Raw genomic sequence first — 20,060 nt, forward strand, 5'->3', positions numbered from 1 at the left:
GTGTTTGAACATGAATACAATTTGGAGTTGTTTTCGAACTTTTGTGAGTGAGTTGAAGTGAAAATTTTAAAAAATAATTTTTTGGAGTTTTACAGTTTTTCGAAAAATTCTGAAATTCAACTTCAAGTGAAATTTAAAATTTTTATCGACAAACACTAATTCCAGAAAGAAAAAAAGTAAAAATTTCTTATGGTCAAACAAGCCCTAAGAATAGGAAATACGAGAATAACACTAATTACTATGTGCATGGAAAAGAAATACAAGTATGAAAAATAAATACTCTCAATTACTTGCTAATCTACTGTCCTAATCATCGACTTCCACGTTCTTTTATGAAGGATTACGTCCTCGGTGACAATCAAACATGTTAATTAAATTGTTAAGTTGCAATTCCTCGAGTACAGTAGTAGAAATTTAGGTTAGCAAAAGGTCAGATAGACCTTTATTTTAGTATTTTATTGCAACATGGCCTTAAAAAGGGGACTGCATCTAAGCCACTTTCTTGATTAAAAATCTCAAGTTTCTTTTATCATTTACACATTTACTAATGGATCCAACAATTATTTAATAACCAAGTCAGGAATGTGAGACACAGAGAGAACTTGCAAAGGAGAGCAGGGGTGTGCATTCGAATCGGTTTATCGATAAATCGAATCGATTATTTGTTATCGGTTTATCGATTTCGATTTCGATTTCAAAATTTTCCTTATCGATTTATCGATTTCGATTTCGATTTTGTCCTCTTCGATTATCGGTTTATCGATAAACCGATAAGCTACAGTAATTTTTTTAATTTTTTTTTAATTTTTTTAATTTTTTTATTTTTTTTAAATTTTTTTTAAATTTTTTAATTTTTTTTTACCCTTATTCTATAATACCCTTTCCTTTACTCTAAGTCCCTAACCCTATTATTTCCTCTACCACATTTAAGGAATGATCATATTTAAAGCTCAAGTAAATGAAGTTCAAATTAATGGAAAACAGAATTAGCCGTGATGATGTATTTTGATTTTTTGTTTGTTTATACCGTTGGAGTGTTGGTGGCATACATTTGATCCCTTACTTTAGTTTCGTTGCATGTGCTTGTTGACACAATTTTTATGTTATAAACGGTGCTCTTCTTATTTTAGCTTCCTTTTGTCCATATTAGTTAGGTGTGTTTGTAGCGATATACTTTCCGTGGAATCCCGTAAATTTTCTTATTGGTGTAATCGATAACCGAATCGATAAGCCCCAAAAATCGATAAATCGAAATCGAAAAAATCGAAACCTTATTGAAACGATAACGATAAGCATATGTACAAATCGATAATCGATAAGTAATTATCGATAAGGGTCAAAATCGAATCGATAAATCGAATGCACACCCCTAAAGGAGAGAAGAAAGACAAATCGCTCCTCATCTCCTCTCTCTCTCCCCCTCCTTTCATGGCTATTGGGTTTTGGCTATATCACAGCCACCATTACCAACATCTATGAAATCCAAAACCCTAATAAACAGTAGTAATTCTTTAGTTTTATATTGCAAGTTACATTTTCCCAATATCTGCAGCTTCCTTTGACTAAGCATTTAAGAACAAGAGACATAGCTTCCCCTGTCTTAAGAGTTCCTTTTACTCATCAACTATGCCTCCTGTGATTAGCATTTTCTTATTCTGCTTCATTACTTCCTTTCCCCCTCTAATTAGTGCTACACTCAATCTTACCCAACCCTTCCCTGAATCTGTGGTTCAAGATGTACAGAGGTAAAAATGTGGGTTTTAATTAGCTCAGTACTGTATTTTATCTGCATTTATTCGGCAATATTTGATACAGATCTATCTGTTGTTAATTTTCTACACTTTCTATGTTTCTCAGGAGGGTAAATGAGTCTATTGTGAGAAGACAAATAGTTGAAACAACTGTTAGAGACAGTAGTAATAAATGTCTAACCGGAAATCCAATAGACGATTGCTGGCAATGCGACTCAAACTGGGCGAAAAACCGACAGAGGTTAGCCGACTGCGGCATTGGGTTCGGTCTAGGTGCAATGGGTGGAAAAAACGGTCAGATCTACGTAGTCACCGACTCCTCCGACAGAGACACCGTTAACCCTACTCCGGGCACTCTCCGGCACGCCGTCGTTCAAGAGGAACCTCTCTGGATCGTGTTCGCCGCCGACATGGTTATTAAGCTAAAACACGAGCTTATTGTGAACAGTTACAAAACTATCGACGGCCGCGGCGCGAATGTTCACATTACCGGCGGCGGATGCATAACGTTACAGTACGTGAGCAATGTGATTATACACAATGTTCATATTTACAATTGTGTCCCTTCGGGTAATACTAATATACGGTCGAGTCCAACGCATGTTGGGTATAGAGGCAAATCTGACGGTGATGGTATATCCATCTTTGGATCTCGAAATATCTGGGTTGATCATTGTGCATTGTCTCATTGTACCGATGGCTTGATTGATGCTATCATGGGGTCCACTGCTATTACTATTTCGAATAGCTATTTTAGCCATCATGATGATGTTATGCTCTTGGGACATGATGATAAATACTTGCCAGATTCAGGAATGCAGGTTAGATATTTTAACTTTTTTTTTGTGTATAAAAATATGATTTTTTGGGGTTGTAAGTGTAATTTTGAAAACTTCAGGTGACGATAGCGTTTAATCATTTTGGAGAAGGGTTAGTGCAAAGAATGCCAAGGATTAGAAGAGGATATGTACATGTGGTGAACAACGATTTCACAGAATGGCAAATGTATGCAATCGGTGGTAGTGCAAGTCCTACTATTAATAGTCAGGGCAATCGCTATACTGCTCCTGATGACCCTAATTTGAAGGAGGTAAAATTTTCTTCTTCTTTCTTTATCTTTTATTTTGGATTAATTTTTCTATCTTCTTAAAAGCTTCGCTTCAATTTAGACAACGCATTTTACTTATTGAAAGTCAAATTTGTGAGATTTCACCAAATTTTTTAAATATTATTCTTATCATATTAAAACAAAAAATTGCAACTTACAGTAATATTTTTCCTATAGTTTTCGAGTATCTAAATTTTAATTTTAAAATATTGAGTTAAACTTATCGAATATAGATTCAAAGTTTAGTCAAATTAACCCTTGGTAAATGAAATTTGTTATTTAACTTCAAATGAAGTACTCATAATTAGTAATGTTATCTTTTCCACGAACTGAAAATTATGGCTTAATGATGTGTTGGAAATCTAGTAAACTTTTTTTTGACTTATGTCGCCACATTTGGTGCTCTTTGGATGACTTGCCAAGCCTGCGCGTGGTGAACACGCTACCACTGATTCACACTGTTTTCTAGCAAGATGGAGGAGCACGTTGAAAATAGTAATTTTTGTTACGTTTGACAAGTGTTGAAAATAGTATTCCGTTTATTTTTTCTTGTTCATTATATTAAAAATATATTCATTTTTATTTGTCCATTATACTAAATCAAGAAGATTTTTTTTTCTGTTTTACACTTATTATTAAGTACTCATTTCCCAAATCATTTATCAAACACTTTTGAAAATGCCTATCTTTATTATGGGCAAAATCATAAAATACATATTTTTTAAAGGGGAATGCAAAGTCAAAAATAAACCACCAAAAGTGAACCTAGGGAGTACTAAGTATTTTTCATGGTTACATTTTTGTGGGACAACAATTAATAAAAACTTAGTGATAATTGTGGTTTTAGCATTTCAATTATCAGTCATCTAGTTTTGATTCGCATGATACTAAAAAAATTATTTAACCATCAACTGATAACTAACAAATTGTTAATGTCAAAATTTAAAGCACAAAAGTGAAATGTATTTAATTAAATGTTGCAGAACGATACCCCCCCCCCCCCCCCAAAAAAAAATTTTTTTTTTCATTTATAACTTTGTTTTTTGGGGGAACAGGTGACAAAGCGGGAGGACACAGACACTGGGAAGTGGAACGACTGGAACTGGAGGAGCGATGGCGACGTTATGGTTAATGGAGCATTTTTTGTGCCTTCGGGCCAAGGCATTAGCACCCAATATGTCAAAGCTTACAGCGTCGACCCCAAATCTGCCCTTCTCATCGATCAGCTCACCAAAAATGCCGGTGTCCTTGGTGGTCCCAGGTAACCCCCCCCCCCAACCCTAACAAACACTTCTCCTCTATTACTACTTTCAACCCATTTACTATAAGTCAGAAATTAGTTATAATTACAATTTGAAAGACTTTTAGGTGTCCTTTGATACAAAGTATAAGGATAATAATCCCGAGATACAATTTGAGATTGTTCGTTTTCTTGAGCAGAGGGTCTTTCGGAAACAACCTCTCTACCCTTCGGAGTAAGGGTAAGGTCTGCGTACACTCTACCTACCCCAGACCCCACTTGTGGGAACTCACTGGGTTGTTGTTGTTACAATTTGAGATTGTATTTATTCCATATTTGATTATAGGTTTAACTAATTTCGAGATAAATTTTACATCAAAATGGTGGAGTTAGCTATCCCATTAGAATGTGGGATAGCTAATCCCATGGGATGTGATATCCTTATTTATCCCACCATTGTACCAAATAACCACTTAAGGGTCGGTTGGTTCGAACACGAGTTATGCCGGGGGTTAGTAATACAGGTGTTAGTTATACAAAAATTAATTAAGCAAGAATTGGTTATACAGTCATTGCAAGATTTAATTATATAGGGATTAGTTATGGAGAGGTTAATTATGGAAGGCTTAGTTAAGTAAGATTTACTTACACGATAATTAGGTGTGTAGAGATTAGTTAGACAGTCATTGCAGGATTTAATTATATAGGGATTAGTTATGTAGAGATTAATTATGGAAGAATTAGTTATGTAGAGATTAGTAATATAGATATGTAATTCGAGTATTATTTATTATTTGTCTAGTTTATTCTATTAAAATTATTAGTATAATTTAAGTATCTTTTTTTAAACAAAAAGTAAGTTTGAATTGACCCCCGTCCCCCCTCTTTATCTGTTTTTTTCTTTTTTAGTTTGCTTTCAGTTATTTAAAGTGGCCAGATGATCCATCAACCAGGTGTCAAAAATGTAATTGGCTTTCATTCACCTTTTGTTGGTGAACTATACAATTTTTGTTAGTTGCCCATCTAAATTATCGCCTATTCCTGAAAATCTTCTAAACTATATTCCCCTTCAGAATAAAACCTCCTTGTCGTATAATGTGTGTAACAAATTACCCAAGAGAGCATGAAAGCTAAAAAATAGCCATTAAAATGGCCCATCTGACAGTGTCTAACGGGGAATTAGCTCTTCTTTTTTAAAATTTATATTTCTTTTTGTTTTCTCCTCTTTTTCTTTATATTTCACCTTCTTTCTTATCTTTCTCCTTTTCTACATCCTTTATTTCTCACCTAAATTTGTTTGAAAGAAGAAACACCCTTTCAAGTATTTGTAGAGCATGAGGTTTAATGTCTTTAAAGAAATTAGGGAACAAAGATATAGGACTTGCGTGTAGCTATCTTCTTTAACAATTTAGATATCTCCTTTCAACAATCTTCAGTATTTAGGTATGTCAAAATCCTAATCTCCTATATCGATTTAGGAGCAGAAATCCTGATTTTTATCCCGATTTTCGAACAGAAGCAAGAATAGACGAACCATCGAGGTTAGAACCAAGATTAATAGGGAAAATCACTACTGAGAGATTAGAGTAGCCATTCTCTAATGAGAGCAAAGTCTCCGATGAGTTTTTTACCGTTAACCCACTAGTTTTAACCCTATCTCCCTTTTCTATTTTTATCATGTTATTTTTTACAATGATATAGTAAAAAGTATTAAAATCATAATTAAGTATGTTTTTTAGGTTAAGCTAAACAAATATCCATATAGATTACCACATGGCAGATTTTAAAAATAATTTGGATAGTGTATTATACTCACTAGTAATGTTGTATAATTTAGGCGGATTTTAGAGTATTAACTCTAAAAAAGTTGAAGAAATAACCTAAATAGCCATTCATTCGATCAATTAAACTAAAAATAATCGGCGAATATATAATATATGTATAATCCCAAAATTCCAACCAAGAGGTTGCGAGTTCGAGTGACCCAAAGAGTAAGGTGAGAAGTTTTTGGAGGGAAGAATGTCGAGCGTCTATTGAAAATATTCTCTCTAATCCAGGGTAGGGGTAAGATCTATATATATACTACTCTCTACAAATCTCATCAAATGAAATTATACTGGGTTGCTGCAGTATAATCCCAAAAAATGGCCAACCCAGCCTTGTAGTCTTGAGTTGTCTTTTCGGCCTTCGCGTTTCAGTTGTCATTGATTCTAGGAAAGTATAGGGAGTAGGGACCATGGCATATTTGCAATTCAACCAGCCTTGTAGTCTTGAGTTGTCTTTTCGGCCTTCGCGTTTCAGTTGTCATTGATTCTAGGAAAGTATAGGGAGTAGGGACCATGGCATATTTGCAATTCAAGATGAGATTGTTTGCCAAGCTTTTTTTTTGGTCAAAAATATTTTTTTTGATCAAAAGTGTTTATTTTTGTTGCCAAAAATGTTTTTGGCCAAAAATTGAGGTGTTTGGCCAAATTTTTGGAAGGAAAAAAAATGCTTTTGAGGAGAAGCAGAAACAGAAAAAAGTAGCTTCTCTTCAAAAATACTTTTTTGAAAAGCACTTTTGAGAAAAATACACTTAGAAGCAGTTTTTTAAAGCTTGGCCAAACACTAATGGCTGTTCAGAAATGCTTTTCAAACTAATTAGCCAACAAACTGCTTCTCACCAAAAATACTTTTGAGAAAAGCACTTTTGAAAAAAAGCACTTCTCAAAATAAGCTGATTTTTGCTGTTTGGCCAAACGGGCTAGAAGTCGGGGATCATGGTCCTTTTTATTAGCTTTGGTAATGATTTTGTTGGGGTTGTAATAAAAATTTCGCATTAATAGTTAAAAAAGAAATTATATACAAGATCTAAATATTTTTAACGATGTATGAACTTTTGAAAAAAACAGTGCAAACAATATACACTCTTCTTTGAGTTGTTTTAACTCAACAGACCAACTTAAATATAGCCTCTCAAAGACATTACTACACAAACCAGATAGACCAAAATTTCTTGAAAAATAAATGGGGAGTATTTGAATTGATAACTATGATAAAGAATTATTGGTATCTTAATTATCTTCCAAATAAATAATATTTTACTTAAAATAATTAATAAAATTTTCAATTATAAATTTTAATTTTTAACTAACTTATATGAGTATAATATGAATTATATGACTTATTGTAACTTTTTAATAACAAAAGGATATATATGATTATTTATGCTAGTGAACTTAAAACCAGAGCTGGTAATATAGAATTGTGTACAGCTAATAAAATAATTTTCACAGTAAATATATATACTAATGAACTTATGTGAATCTTGTGAGAGTGATAGGGAAGGATGGAGTCCAGCTACTTTTTAGCTGTGATTTCTAAATTTTGGCCTACTCCTTTCACAAAAGTATATGATTATGAATAGTGGTTAGTGATACTTTCGTGACAAATACTTTTTTTTTTAATTTAAAAATATATATGAGTATTATGAAATAGTCAAATGTTCAGACAGTAAGCTGCTCTGTAACCACGACCTGTGTTCATTTATAACTTGTTTGGCCAAACTTATTTTTGGCTAAAATTTTTTTTTTTTTTGTCAAAAGTACTTTTGACCAAAAATTGAGTTATTTGGTCAAGCTTTTGGAAAAAAAAAAAAAGTATTTTTGAGGAGAATCAGACAAAAGTAGTTTCTCTCCAAAAAGTACTTTTTTGAGAAGCATTTTTGAGAAAAATACTCTTAGAATCAATTTTTTAAAGCTTGGTCAAACACTAATTGCTGATCAGAAGTGTTTTTCAAACTAATTAGCCAAACACAAACTGCTTTTCACCAAAAATATTTTTGAGAAAAACACTTTTAAAAAAAAAAAAAATCTCAAAATAAGTTATTTTTGCAGCTTGGTCAAACAGACTGTTACTCGTTAGAGAGTTGTAGTAGGGGCTAGGGCAAAAAGGTCATATAGCTGTTTAGCATGTGGGAGATGAAGTTATATTCTCTGGTTGTTGCTTTCCAGCCATGAATGTGGGCCCACTGCTATTTTAACGAAAAATTTCAGGGGCCCCTCTTCTGATATTAATAAATCAAGCTTGGACAACTTTATGTCAGGAAAGTGGAGGGAGTATGGTCCTATTGGTTGAATCTTTTACCGAAATTGCTCATTTTTAAGGCCAATTTCAATAAAAGAAAAATACATGTCTGTGATATTTGTTAAATAAATGTTTTTATATTTTGATAGTAGTAAAAATTTATTGTGCACGGTTATTATTTAAACAATTTGTTATGTTTTATGTGGTAGTTGTTAATTTTTATAAAAGGACCTATTAGTGTTACAATGTCTAATTAGTTGTGCATGCCAAATATAGAGGAATTTTTAGGTATTGTGCGTATATTTGCACATATGCTAAGTTTTCTAAGACTTTTACCCATCGATGTCAAATATATCCACTAATCTCTCTACAAAATTACCTATAAATAGTTTTTAACTCGTTAATGAATAAAATTAAGCTCTAATTTATTATACTCTTTCCTTTCCCACATGCCACCTGCACAGAGGTGGAGTTGGTTGAGGGTTCGTCCGAGCCTAATAACTTTTGTTCAAACCCTATATTTATTCAAATGCAATAATTTAAATGGATTATAATTCCGAACACATAAAGTTCAAATTCTAGCTCCGCCGCTGATCATGCGTTTCCTCGACTACTAAAGGTGATAACGTACTGAGAGGTCTCCAAGTCCTCCATTTTAGTTATCTAACTCTCTTAACTTTTCATGGACTGGTGTAACAATCTTCCTTTATATAACAGGGACAACAGTATGAGCATGTCATCCAAAGGGGGCATTACCGGAGGCAGCGGCAGCGGCAGCGGTCATGCCAAGTCCACCAGCGGCGATGTCGACATGTTCGGAATGATATTCAGCGGTACTGGTGCATCTTCTGCTGGATCATCTCCATCGCATACAACCACCCCGATCTTACTATCCTTTTTAATTATTCTGACTTTGTACATATTCACCAAACAAGGTGGTCAATTATCTATACCATTATTTCTTTTGCTATAGCATTTTAGGACAGCACATTTGTTGTATTATTCAATTATTATGGAAATGAAAGATTTCATTTCACATGATTAGTCATATTCATAGGAGCCCCGCATTTTGTACATTGATTGATTGGTAGGAATATTAGAGAGGCATCATATAGGCTGTTAATTATGGAATGAGCACTGTGCTTTCTCCTATTTTTATTTATCTTGTGGGCTTATTGATTGGGTTTTCGTCTCCATCGATTGTGCTGATCCTCTAGTTTTTAGTTCCTCTTGTTTCCTTAAGAGGAAATCATAAAGCGCCAGTAATTGGAGATCATAAAGGAGATATGATAATGACATTCTATCAGTAAATTTAGCATTATTTTCACTCACGATAGGCTTTTAATTCTCACTCTAGTTATCAAGTTTGTATACTGCTTTGATTTGCATGCTTGCTCGGAGTCGAAGGTCCACAGAAAACATCATAAGGTGAAGGTCAAGTTGTGTACTCACTACCCTTTCCAAATTTCACTTGCAGGATTACACCGGGCTTCATGTTCCTTCAAATTTGTAAACGATATGGCTAAACGAATTGTTGGCATCACAGGCTCAGTAGCGTTCTATAATACATGTATTCAGAGTCGAATCGCATGCTTTGCTTTCTTACAATATATGGAGACGCATTAGACTAAGAATTTTATTTAACTGATTACAAAGGACAACCTTGTTATTCACGATGAGAGAGTATGATTTGAGCAATAAGTGGAAATGGCACACAGGGTACCATAATGCGTTCCAATAGAGGAAGGCTCCCTCTTCTACAAAAGCATAAAAACAAAACCAAAAGACACTAAAGACGTCCAATCTGTTTCACTAGGAATAAACATAACGCTGCGACGTTTTCTACTAATTTACTCTACTCGTCAGTATTCATGCATAGTAACTACTAGCTGCTTCCAAACAAGACGGCATACAGTTACCCTACTGTACTCCATACCACCAAACTGCGGCAGAGACCAACTAAAACTCAACATCTTCTACATAGATGGCACTTCAATAACGGTCAAAGGAAGGTGGGCGTCCTCCCCTTTGAGGGCGGTCATAGGGTCCTGCTCTATCTCTGTAGCTTCTTCCTTCTCGGGCTGGCCCTCCAGCTTCATATCTGTCACCCACACCTCTCGGGCCTACATCCCTATCAAAACCTCTCTCTTTGCCATAACCATTCTCAGGGTAGCGGTCAGAACCTCCATACCTGTTGCCCAAGCGATCACCACCAGGAGGGTACCTAGATATCAAAAAGAAGTCATATTTGGTGAGACAACTAATACCACTTCACACTTAATACTAAACAAGAAAAGAAGAAGAGGGGAAAAAGAAGATTAAAAAGCAGCACCACCTCAAACAATTATATTTCTTGGGGAGTTGGGGGTCAAATTGTGATACCACTGCATTATTGTCAGTTTTTATAAAGTACCTGTCACTAGTGTATCGATCACGGTTCCCGTATCTGCTGTCATAGCGCTCCCTATCAGCATAGTTCCCTCTATCATACCGGTCATCCATGTACCTATCACGGTCACTTCCAAACCTATCGCCACGTCCACCACCACCATACCTAGAACGAGGGGGTGTTAGTGGTCGAGCACCACGGCCACCTCCTTCTAATGGACAGTCTCTGGCCCAATGGCCAGGGCGACCACAGCTGAAGCAAGTGTCTTGCCCAACTGACCTATTACCCCCACCATAGCTTGCCCTGCCACCTGATAGGTAACCTCCACCATAGCCATGGTCAGGATCCTCACTTCCCATCTTTGGTTGGGCCTTGTTCACTGTGATTGGCCTATCACCAAACTCTGCACCATCCATTTCTCTTATCGCGTCCTCCATTGCCCGGCGATCTGCATACGTTAAAAACCCAAATCCACGAGGGCGACCAGTGTCTCTGTCCAGCATAACCTACGGGACAAAAAGTTCAGAAACTAATGCCAGAAAACACACATCAAATAGAAGAGCTTAGTTCTTCGAACCCCATGATAATATATATAAGTGTGAGATAGTCGAACTGATGATGAGCATTATGTATCAGGATATTACCCTTTACTCTTTTCACCAAATATCTGGAGCATCAAATGGTAAAACTAAATATCTGTAAGACTAAAAATGTTTTGGCTCCTTTCTTTATACTATTAGAAACTGTTCAACTAGCTTGGGTTGAGGCATAGCGTATAAATTGTTGGATCAATACATGTATAATGGAAGCTATCTCAACCAGCAAAACAAGAGCTTTCTTTCAGAACGTTACTGAGGAAAACAAATTTGCTCAAACCCAGCCAATTTAAACACGGGGACTCAATCTATCACAATGGACTGTCACCAAAATTCAGAAAAAAAAAAAAAGTCAGTATCACAACCTTATTGCTCTCTGTCCATATCTGCAAAAATGATGACCTATCCTACACACATACCGAGACATGATTGGACCCAAGATACAATCAAAGAAGTCAAAAATAGAATGCTTCACGCTTTAAGTCAGAGATTGTTATCTAAGTCTATAAATAGGCATGAAACAGTAAGTGTAACACAATTTCAAAGGCTTTAGAATGATTCACGTTGGGCCCGTCATAATTGGTATACAAGATTAATCTTGGGACCAAAAGGAAAAGGAAGGGACATTTCTATCGTATTGCTTCCATCATTTTCAAGGTTTTTTGCTCAAGTACCTTCCCTTTCTGCCATGCCTCAACCTTCATTTACTGATCTGAAGGTGTTGACAAATTTCACGGTTTTGTTTACATGAAAGGAAAATATTGACTTCCCAGGAAAGTTATTCAGATTTTAGCCATTGTTGCAAAATCCTCAATTATCCTTAAATTATGGCTTTTAATTTGTGCTTTGTAAAGCAATTGATAGCTATATAGAGTGCAGTAGAAATGCTGCATATTATTCGGATCATGTATTGAGATTCCTGAACTCCTTGCATACTTAAAAGACAGAAAGTCATTGATACTTTTGTACTCGGAAAGTACCTTCGTAGGGCTGAATTTTTTATTTCTTTCAAAAGGTTTTTGATGCTGAAAAATCAAACATTAGCATTCAACTTCAAAATTCTTTGTTTTTTTCTTCTTTTTTTTTTTCAAAAATGGAAATCTTTGTTAACTAAATTCATGATAGAGACTTCAGTTCTCAAGTCAAATTCCAATTTTATAACTGTACATGCAGCAATGACACAAATGGTAGGCAATGAAAATAAAGTTGGTAAAACCGACTGCTACACGTTTTCTTAATCACATTACTAAAATGAGAATGGAGGATCCCGAAGAATCATATTTAGAGCAAGGTCTAGGAATATAAAAGTAATTAAGGATGATAATACATTTAAAACAGCAAAGGAGTCTTACTTGGGCAGCAGAATCTGCAGTCCTGCAGATTTCACTCATCTGACCCCATTAGGTTGACTCAGATCAAATGTACCCAATGAAGTCGATGCCAATAACAGCAAAACATAAAACAACAAATATGAAGGCATTCTAACATCTCGGATAAATTCTTGACAATGCCAATTGATCCGATTTAAGGTCATATACTTTCCTTCACTTATTCAACCAACTAACGAGTGCCAAGCAAATTTATGGCAGAAGTACATCTAAGCCATAGGTGATCGACCATACTGAGAGAACTCAGCTGCAAGATACCTTTTTGAGGAGCTCTCTGTGTTTGATTTCCCAAAAACATATGCTTTTATTTCAGTTATTATGCAAGACACTGATCTTCATTTAGCTAACTTTAACAATTCAAGTAATCAAAATTAAGAACATCCACCAACTAGCGACATTTCAACTTTCCCCACTTCAGTTGTTGACTAGAAAGCCGTCAAAGAAGATGAAGCTGACCTTCAAAATCTTAATCCAGCTTCAGCATATAAAATGCATTTCAAAGCGAATGGACAACTAAGATGCCAAAAAACTAATCCAAATCAATATATCATTGACCAAAAAAATCTGAAAAGTAAAACACTTCATTGTTTTCACTAGGTTGTTTGAAGAACTACTACTCTTCAGCCTTGAAGAATATGTCTATCTTCTGATGTTCCAAAGTGGGAACGAACTAAAAACACTGAAGCAACAATCCAACCTTCAAATAAACTGAAGGTATCTAGATCTTATGGCTTTCAAAAGGTCAAGAATCGAGTTCCCTCTTGATTGTGGAACATATATAGTGAAGCAGGGTGTTTGATAAGAGCCGCTACAGCTTCAAAATTTTGTTCACTGATTTTTCTTCAAAACAAACTCAAAAGAACGCACAGACTACGAGCACCACAAACATAAGGAGGTGAAACGAACAACAATGTAGAAAGCTAAAGGTCTCAATATCCTCATAACATCAAAAGCAGAAGGACGGAAGTTGTTATGTTTCTCTTGTGAACTTCGCGCACCAAGATCTTATGCAGCTTACAGTCCAAAGAAATTATTGACGGGACAAATTTCCAAGGATCTCAGAGATCAGAAATTAGCAAAGAAATAGCAGATTTGAAAAATCAGCTAAAAAGAGAAAATGATACTTTCTCATGTTCCTTCCAAAGCACTTAGAATTCGTGTCTAACATCTGGTCCCTCGAACTAGGGAATATGACACCAACTTCTAGTAAAAAGAGCAGACAACATTTTCCAATCATATTCATCTTGCAGGACGCCAAAACCAGGAGGTGCCATTCTCGGAAGCTGTCTGCCAACTCAACTTGAAGACATGTTCGAACTGGACATAAACCGTAGTTTATGCATTTGAAATTCATCTCTTGATGGACCTTATTCCCACTTAAAGCAGAAAAATGCATGATTACTTGCCACTGCTACGCATGATAGAAGCAACTTGCATATAAAGCTAATTCTACCCTCTATTCCCACATTTGATGCATCTCGCAAGGTAAAGAGGTTTACTGAACGTTAATGTCAGTTGACTGCTATGCATCTAACTCTGAATGAAGAAAATTGTCTTCAATCCGAGGCCAACATGCAGATGACGCAATGAAGTCCAGAAAGAGAAAGGATGTTTATTCAAATAGTTCATACATGGACCCGGAGCACAATTTCTGAATCGGCTGCAACCCGCATCAAAGAGCAAAGTTCCGAATGTTATTTCTGAAATTGAATCTGATCTTCATCCAAACTATTCTCAAATGTTTCTTTAACGCAAACCACTCTCAAATCTTAAATGCAATTAAAGGTCAACTGTCTTTTGTGAATAGTCTAGCGAGTGAATAAAAAACAAGCTGCTGAACAGATTCTAGTATCTCAAATGGTGAACTCCCACAAACTTTGCACATCCCGATGAACTAACAACTTCCTCATACTAATCCAGTTAAGGCATTTTGACTCTATAAGCAGCCGATGCACAGCAAATTGAGGAAAGTTATTAATAAGTAATCAAAGTGAGACAAATACAGAACATAACAAGACATAGTCCTCAACTTCAAGCAATCTAGGGGATTTCAAAAAACAAAGACTGTACCAGCCAATCCTTCCCACAGAACACAAACTATAAAAAAACTAAGAAACAAAAATTAAAACAGAAAACCATTTTGATCTCATGGTTGATCTTTAAAACATTTCCTTTGCTTCAGCAGACATATATCTCACCACCATTTCTGCAGTTCCAGGGACAAGCTACAAGGAATAACATACAATCTGTTCCGCAGCTATTATTGGATGTAGATAAAGAAGCACCACTTAGGCATCACGCTATAAAAATAGGGACGCTTTACATACCATGGTCAGAAATACCTTTTGTCTAAATCTAACTAAGCCAATTATTAATCACAAGAAGCAAATAAAAGAGTTTCAACAATATAGATAACCAGATGGATTTTGAATCTTCTTGAGCCTCACTTAAAAATATGCCACAAAAATAGACTTTTTATAATCAAGAACAAATACATCCCTTACTTGCTAGAACAAAAGGTCAATAAACTTCAATAAAAAAACTCACAAAAAATTTCTAAAAAGAACATAGATTTATTTTATTATATCTATTACTACAATTATCATATAAATGATCAATTTTGAGTTCCAATTTTCAAAGCCAAACAAGAAACTCAGCTACACACAAACAGACAGAAAATCGCCAATTAAGGTAACAAATTGCATCAAATTCGAAAGATAAACAGAAAATACAAGTCAATTTTACGGAAAATAGCGAACCTGACAATCAACAATTTTACCGAAAGGGCTAAAGGCATCTTCCAGCTGACGTTCAGTAATGTCCGATGATAACCCTCCTACAAAAATTCGATAATCTCCCACCTTCCCTGACATCTTAATTCAACCAGTAATTCTCAGAAACCCAAAAATTGAGCAACCACCGAATTTCAACAGCCTAAACCCTAGCCAGATTCTGAAAAGTACGTCGGAGATTCAGAGGAAAAAAAGGCGTCGAACGTTTTCTCTCTTAGAAACCCTCGACTGCTCTCATTTTTTGAGTTCTTTTTACATTTAAATATGTTGCACCAGTATGTCCTCGTAGTTTTAAGAAAATCAAATAAGACCCCTGCCTTTAATATTTTATATAAATATAATATATGATGCATATTGCAACAAGCACCAGTGGTCTAGTGGTAGAATAGTACCCTGCCACGGTACAGACCCGGGTTCGATTCCCGGCTGGTGCATTTTTCCTTTTTTTTTTTAAAAACAAATAACTCCGTTTTCATTTATGTGATATTGTGGCTGCCACATTTGTGGTCCCTTTTTTATTTTAAATAAAATCTAACCATTTTCATTTATGTGATATTGTAACTGAACATGAAATTTAAGAAATAAACAATTTATTGAATGAGTGAAATATATGGGAAGTGCCCACATGTATTTATTAGCAACAATTAGATGATGGTAATAAGATTTTCATGTGTTTATTGTTCTTTTCCCCAATGAAAATATTATATCTTATACATCAAAAGTGAAATCTAATAAATTATACTCTTAGTAAGGGTAAACTGAGAAATGTTAACAATAAGGAGAATATCATTTGGCTCTTTCAATAATTGGTAAAATTTTAATTTTGATCCTTTTGATACATGCTTAAACATATTTAATTTTCAATTAATAGAAGTGTGTATTTTGGTCCCTTTATATAGGAAGTATAATATATTTCGACTATTTTTAGGATTATATTATTCTCAAATATGGAATAATAATACAAACCACCAAAGGATGTGGTGCAATGGATGAGACTGCTCCTCTCTTAACCAGAGGTTTCAGATTCGAGCCCTGTGTATGGAAAAATTCTTAGTAGGGAGTGTAACCCCCCGAATGGGGCCCTATCCGGCGCGAATCCAGATATATTCGGGCTCCAATGCGGGTATTGGACACCGGGTGGGAAACAAAAAAAAGGAATAATAATACAAACTCTATGCAATATATGGGTAATTAAAGGATTTAATGGTATAATTCGTGAAATATTACAAGTGAAGAGATCAAAAGTGTGTTAATTTAGGATTAAACGTACTTAAATATCACAAGGATTAACATTACAATTCATCAACATTTGAGTGACTAAATGTGCAAATCCCTTTTAAGAATAACAATGTGAAAATGTCTCTCTATCATGGAAGGTGGAATCTCAAATGCGGTAGTCGATTTATCTATTTTTAATATAAAATTAAACATCGATTTTCTATTTTTAAAATATTATAAAAATTACCTTATTCATTGTATGACAATATTTTGAGTTAATTATTAAATGGTCATCCAACTTATGACGATATTCTATCAAGGGAACTTTTTTTTTTAGGCTAATAAAGTTATCGAACAATTTCTTTGGATTCAGAAATTAAAAAACACATATTAACCTCATTAAAATCCTATTTTTTAATAATAAAATCCATTTACCCATGACTCTTTCCCATCTAACACCCCCCCCCCCCACAACAAGAAAATGGGTTTACAATTAAATAAGTAAAAATCGATCATAACTGCTATTCATTGTCTTTGTTGGAACTCAAAATTGATTAACCTCTTGCATATATTTGCTTACATTTCAACACGCTTGTTACAGGAGTAAATTTATTTCATACTTCTTTTAGTTTAGTTTGATGCTCAAATGCTACTATGCAGAGTTACGTTCTTGAAAATATCGTTACACTGACTTAAAAGTTTAAACTTTAGTTCCAATGTAAGGAATTTTTACCTCCTATAGCAAAGATTGATATCTTATTTATTTTCAATAAAACCCTTTTAAAAAAAATTATATTTTATAGCTACCTTTTGGTTTTTATAGCCAAATATCTATTTATGTTTACCTCCTACCCTTAGGCCATAAAATACTCTTTGTATTATTTTTCTCTCTCATTCTTTCAGATTTTTCTCCACCCTCTCTCTCAACGCCAATCTACAGGAGTATTTGACCATTCTTCAAACGCTCCCCAAAGTCACCTTTCTACACTTGTTCGACAGATCCAATTATCGAGCAGTTATTGTAAGCATTCTGTCACACCTCCTTTTTCCGTCCCCGCAAGGGGTGAAGGAGTTTTTTTCAATTAAAGGACAATCGAAACGAGATTTGTTTATTTATTTCAGAGTCGCCACCTGGGAGGTTTAGGGTGTCCCAAGTCACCAATTTAATCCCGAATCGAGAAAAAGAATGACTCTGTATTACAGTCCGCGAACCAGAAATCCGGATAAGGAATTCTGTTAACCCGGGAGAAGGTGTTAGGCGTTCCCGAGTTCCGTGGTTCAAGCACGGTCGCTCAACTGTCATGTTTAGCTTATTTATCTGTTTTTTACATGTTGTAGCTTATGTGCCGATTTTAACTTTTAACCGCTTTTATTCAATTTATTGAAGAAAATTGAACGCCGTCTGAGTGTCTTTGGATTGCGCCGCATGAAATGAACCCGCAATCCTGGACACATTTGATTCAACGTTTTGGGATTTGGATTTGGGTTGCATGAAATGCACACCCGAATTTAAGAAGGTGAGATTATTAAATACGCGCCTAAAGAGCCTATCGCGTTCTTATTTTTGGGACGGCCGTGAAGTTTGCTAAACGGCTCCTCTCGAAGTCTAAGTAGTTAAAATGTACATTTATTGAGGGCCCCGCAGTTTGTACCTTTTTATTTGGCGAGGCTCGTCTCGTTTATTTTTTAAAGGATAATCCTAAAGTGACTACATTTTTTTCTATTAAGTTCGTCTCTAAATACGAAAGAGGAAAAAGTCTTAATTGACTTATATGCTTAGCGAGTTCGGGCTTCCTATTGGTTATTAGGTTTACACTAGAGGTTAATAGAAAATATGCACTCGAACTCGAAAAATGGAAGATTGTTTCGTGCCTTATTCTATAAAGGAACTATTAAAGCTGAAATTATAATATGCATACGAGGCTGGCCAAACACTAAAGAAAACAGACCAACCATTCTCCAAGTCGATTTGAACTATCATTTGTATGTGATTGAGACTAATGGAATTAAACACAATCCTATTAAAGTCTGCCTTAAATACCAAAACCAATTAGGGGTGAAATCCAAACAGCTAACCCATTAACTATTTGTTCATTCTACCAACTACATAACTAACTATAATTGAAGCTGCAACTGATGGCTACCACTATAGCAAAAAAAAAAAAACAGTCCCAATTAAGTGAAAGAGTACATCATGCATTCTTATTGAGTTGCAAAAATGAAACTATACAAATATTTATCACATAATTGGTTAAACCATAGGTACACCACATGATACATTAATTCCCATAAGCATTTCATTTCACTTGTACACCTCCCAGCTACATCATAGTCTATTTGAAAGTGTACCTGGTATTGAAATAAAAGAAGAAGAGGGTGATGATCAGTAGAGCAGTATGCAACAACACAGCGACACAGTCAACAGAACAGCCCCAGACCAGTAACAGTATCAGAGATAGCCCAATAACAGACCAAGACCCAGTAGCAACTTAAGAAAAACCTAGTAGTAGCTTCAGAAAACCAAACAGCAACAACCAGTGTTAACAGTAACCAATAACCAGTGCAGATTTTGAGTAATAATGGAACTCCAGCAGAAACAGTGAAAAAAAGAAAACTCAGAAAGACCAACAAAATAGCACCAACTACAGTCTTGATGTTTAATAGTGTAACAGAAGAGACCTCTTTTATCTCTCAAACTACTCTTTTAGCTCCGGAAAATTAGCTCAACTTTTTCCTATTTCAAACAATATCTTCTGACTTATGAAGATTCAAAAACTAGCACTTAAGAGCTTTTAAAATTCTGAAATCTTCGTCTTTTTCTTTTTTCAACTTATTCTAAAAGAGCCTATTTATAGGCAGAAATCAGCAAGCAACAGACTGCCCTTTTTCTATTCTGCCCATACCCCTTAAAACTAATCAGAAATGCCCATCCTCTTGACAGCCCCTATCATGTGTTTTCTGCCCAAAAGGTATGGGTAGCCTATAATATTCAATTACCTCATGCTATCAAGTTTTGTTCCCCACTATTAATAAATAATTGTAGTAATTTAATCACATTTCAGTACCCTACTGTCAGCCCTCTTAAACTAACCAATTTGTGAACTTTTCAATCCCCAAACTACCCTGAATCCCCTGGTTATTACTGTTTTACCCTAAGCTTCAGAAACCTAAAGTTTGAACTTATGAAAGTTCAAACTCAACAACTGCCCAAGACTGTTTTCTAACTATTTCCTAATTGCACTGCAGCCACAAACCATTCATAGCTAAATTCAAACAATGGTTCGATCAAACATGTGAGGCTATATGAATCAGATTATTCGAACATTCAACCATGTAAAACTAATATGACGACATTTATCCAATCGACTATACTAGTTATAACATATAACAACTAATCGATAGACAAATAAGACCAAAAAGGCCACCAACAGGTTCCAGCGGCTTTGCACAAAACAGGGAAACTACATGAATTAAACACTCGACGATATTAATCAGATCGAATATGTATCTTAC

The 20,060-nt window shown here is 35.0% G+C and overlaps 2 protein-coding genes and 1 non-coding gene across 5 annotated transcripts; 2 read left to right on the top strand and 1 right to left on the bottom strand.

The window, feature by feature from the left end:
• Positions 1 to 561: 561 nt before the first annotated feature.
• On the top strand, positions 562 to 9,200 carry LOC104227767 (probable pectate lyase 5). 2 transcript variants are annotated; one of them, XM_070170661.1, is made up of 6 exons: positions 562 to 620; positions 1,384 to 1,745; positions 1,858 to 2,572; positions 2,650 to 2,841; positions 3,915 to 4,120; positions 8,882 to 9,200. In XM_070170661.1, the coding sequence occupies exons 2-6, from the start codon at positions 1,627 to 1,629 to the stop codon at positions 9,135 to 9,137; spliced, it is 1,488 nt and encodes a 495-aa protein (XP_070026762.1). In that variant the 5' UTR covers positions 562 to 620; positions 1,384 to 1,626; the 3' UTR covers positions 9,138 to 9,200. The 2 variants fall into 2 exon arrangements, with proteins under 2 accessions (XP_070026762.1, XP_009778380.1); XM_009780078.2 differs by lacking the exon at positions 562 to 620 and having other exon boundaries at positions 1,372 to 1,745.
• Positions 9,201 to 9,786: 586 nt separating this feature from the next.
• Positions 9,787 to 15,595, bottom strand: LOC104227768 (glycine-rich RNA-binding protein RZ1C-like). 2 transcript variants are annotated; one of them, XM_009780082.2, is made up of 4 exons: positions 15,297 to 15,413; positions 12,502 to 14,473; positions 10,578 to 11,059; positions 9,787 to 10,388 (listed from the first exon to the last, which is right to left on the bottom strand). In XM_009780082.2, exons 2-4 carry the CDS (start codon positions 12,538 to 12,540, stop codon positions 10,157 to 10,159), a joined length of 753 nt encoding a protein of 250 aa, XP_009778384.1. In that variant the 5' UTR covers positions 12,541 to 14,473; positions 15,297 to 15,413; the 3' UTR covers positions 9,787 to 10,156. The 2 variants fall into 2 exon arrangements, with proteins under 2 accessions (XP_009778384.1, XP_009778383.1); XM_009780081.2 differs by lacking the exon at positions 12,502 to 14,473 and having other exon boundaries at positions 15,297 to 15,595.
• Positions 15,596 to 15,692: 97 nt separating this feature from the next.
• TRNAG-GCC (transfer RNA glycine (anticodon GCC)) lies at positions 15,693 to 15,763 on the top strand. Its single transcript has one exon. It is a non-coding gene; the product is annotated as a tRNA-Gly (tRNA).
• The last annotated feature ends 4,297 nt before the right edge of the window (positions 15,764 to 20,060 follow it).

Source organism: Nicotiana sylvestris, chromosome 3 (assembly GCF_000393655.2).
Source record: "Nicotiana sylvestris chromosome 3, ASM39365v2, whole genome shotgun sequence".
In the NCBI taxonomy this organism is placed as follows: Eukaryota; Viridiplantae; Streptophyta; class Magnoliopsida; order Solanales; family Solanaceae; genus Nicotiana; species Nicotiana sylvestris.

What these genes read in the sequence shown, in the direction of transcription:
- LOC104227767 (XM_070170661.1), top strand. Translation starts at nt 1,627, where the DNA reads ATGCCTCCTGTGATTAGCATTTTCTTATTCTGCTTCATTACTTCCTTT. An exon ending in TGCCAGATTCAGGAATGCAG is followed by an intron (nt 2,573 to 2,649) that starts GTTAGATATTTT and finishes TGAAAACTTCAG; the next exon opens with GTGACGATAGCGTTTAATCA. An exon ending in ATGACCCTAATTTGAAGGAG is followed by an intron (nt 2,842 to 3,914) that starts GTAAAATTTTCT and finishes TTGGGGGAACAG; the next exon opens with GTGACAAAGCGGGAGGACAC.
- LOC104227768 (XM_009780081.2), bottom strand. Translation starts at nt 15,410, where the DNA reads ATGTCAGGGAAGGTGGGAGATTATCGAATTTTTGTAGGAGGGTTATCA. An exon ending in GTAAAATTGTTGATTGTCAG is followed by an intron (nt 11,060 to 15,296) that starts GTTCGCTATTTT and finishes TTTGTCCCGTAG; the next exon opens with GTTATGCTGGACAGAGACAC. An exon ending in GATCGATACACTAGTGACAG is followed by an intron (nt 10,389 to 10,577) that starts GTACTTTATAAA and finishes TTTGATATCTAG; the next exon opens with GTACCCTCCTGGTGGTGATC.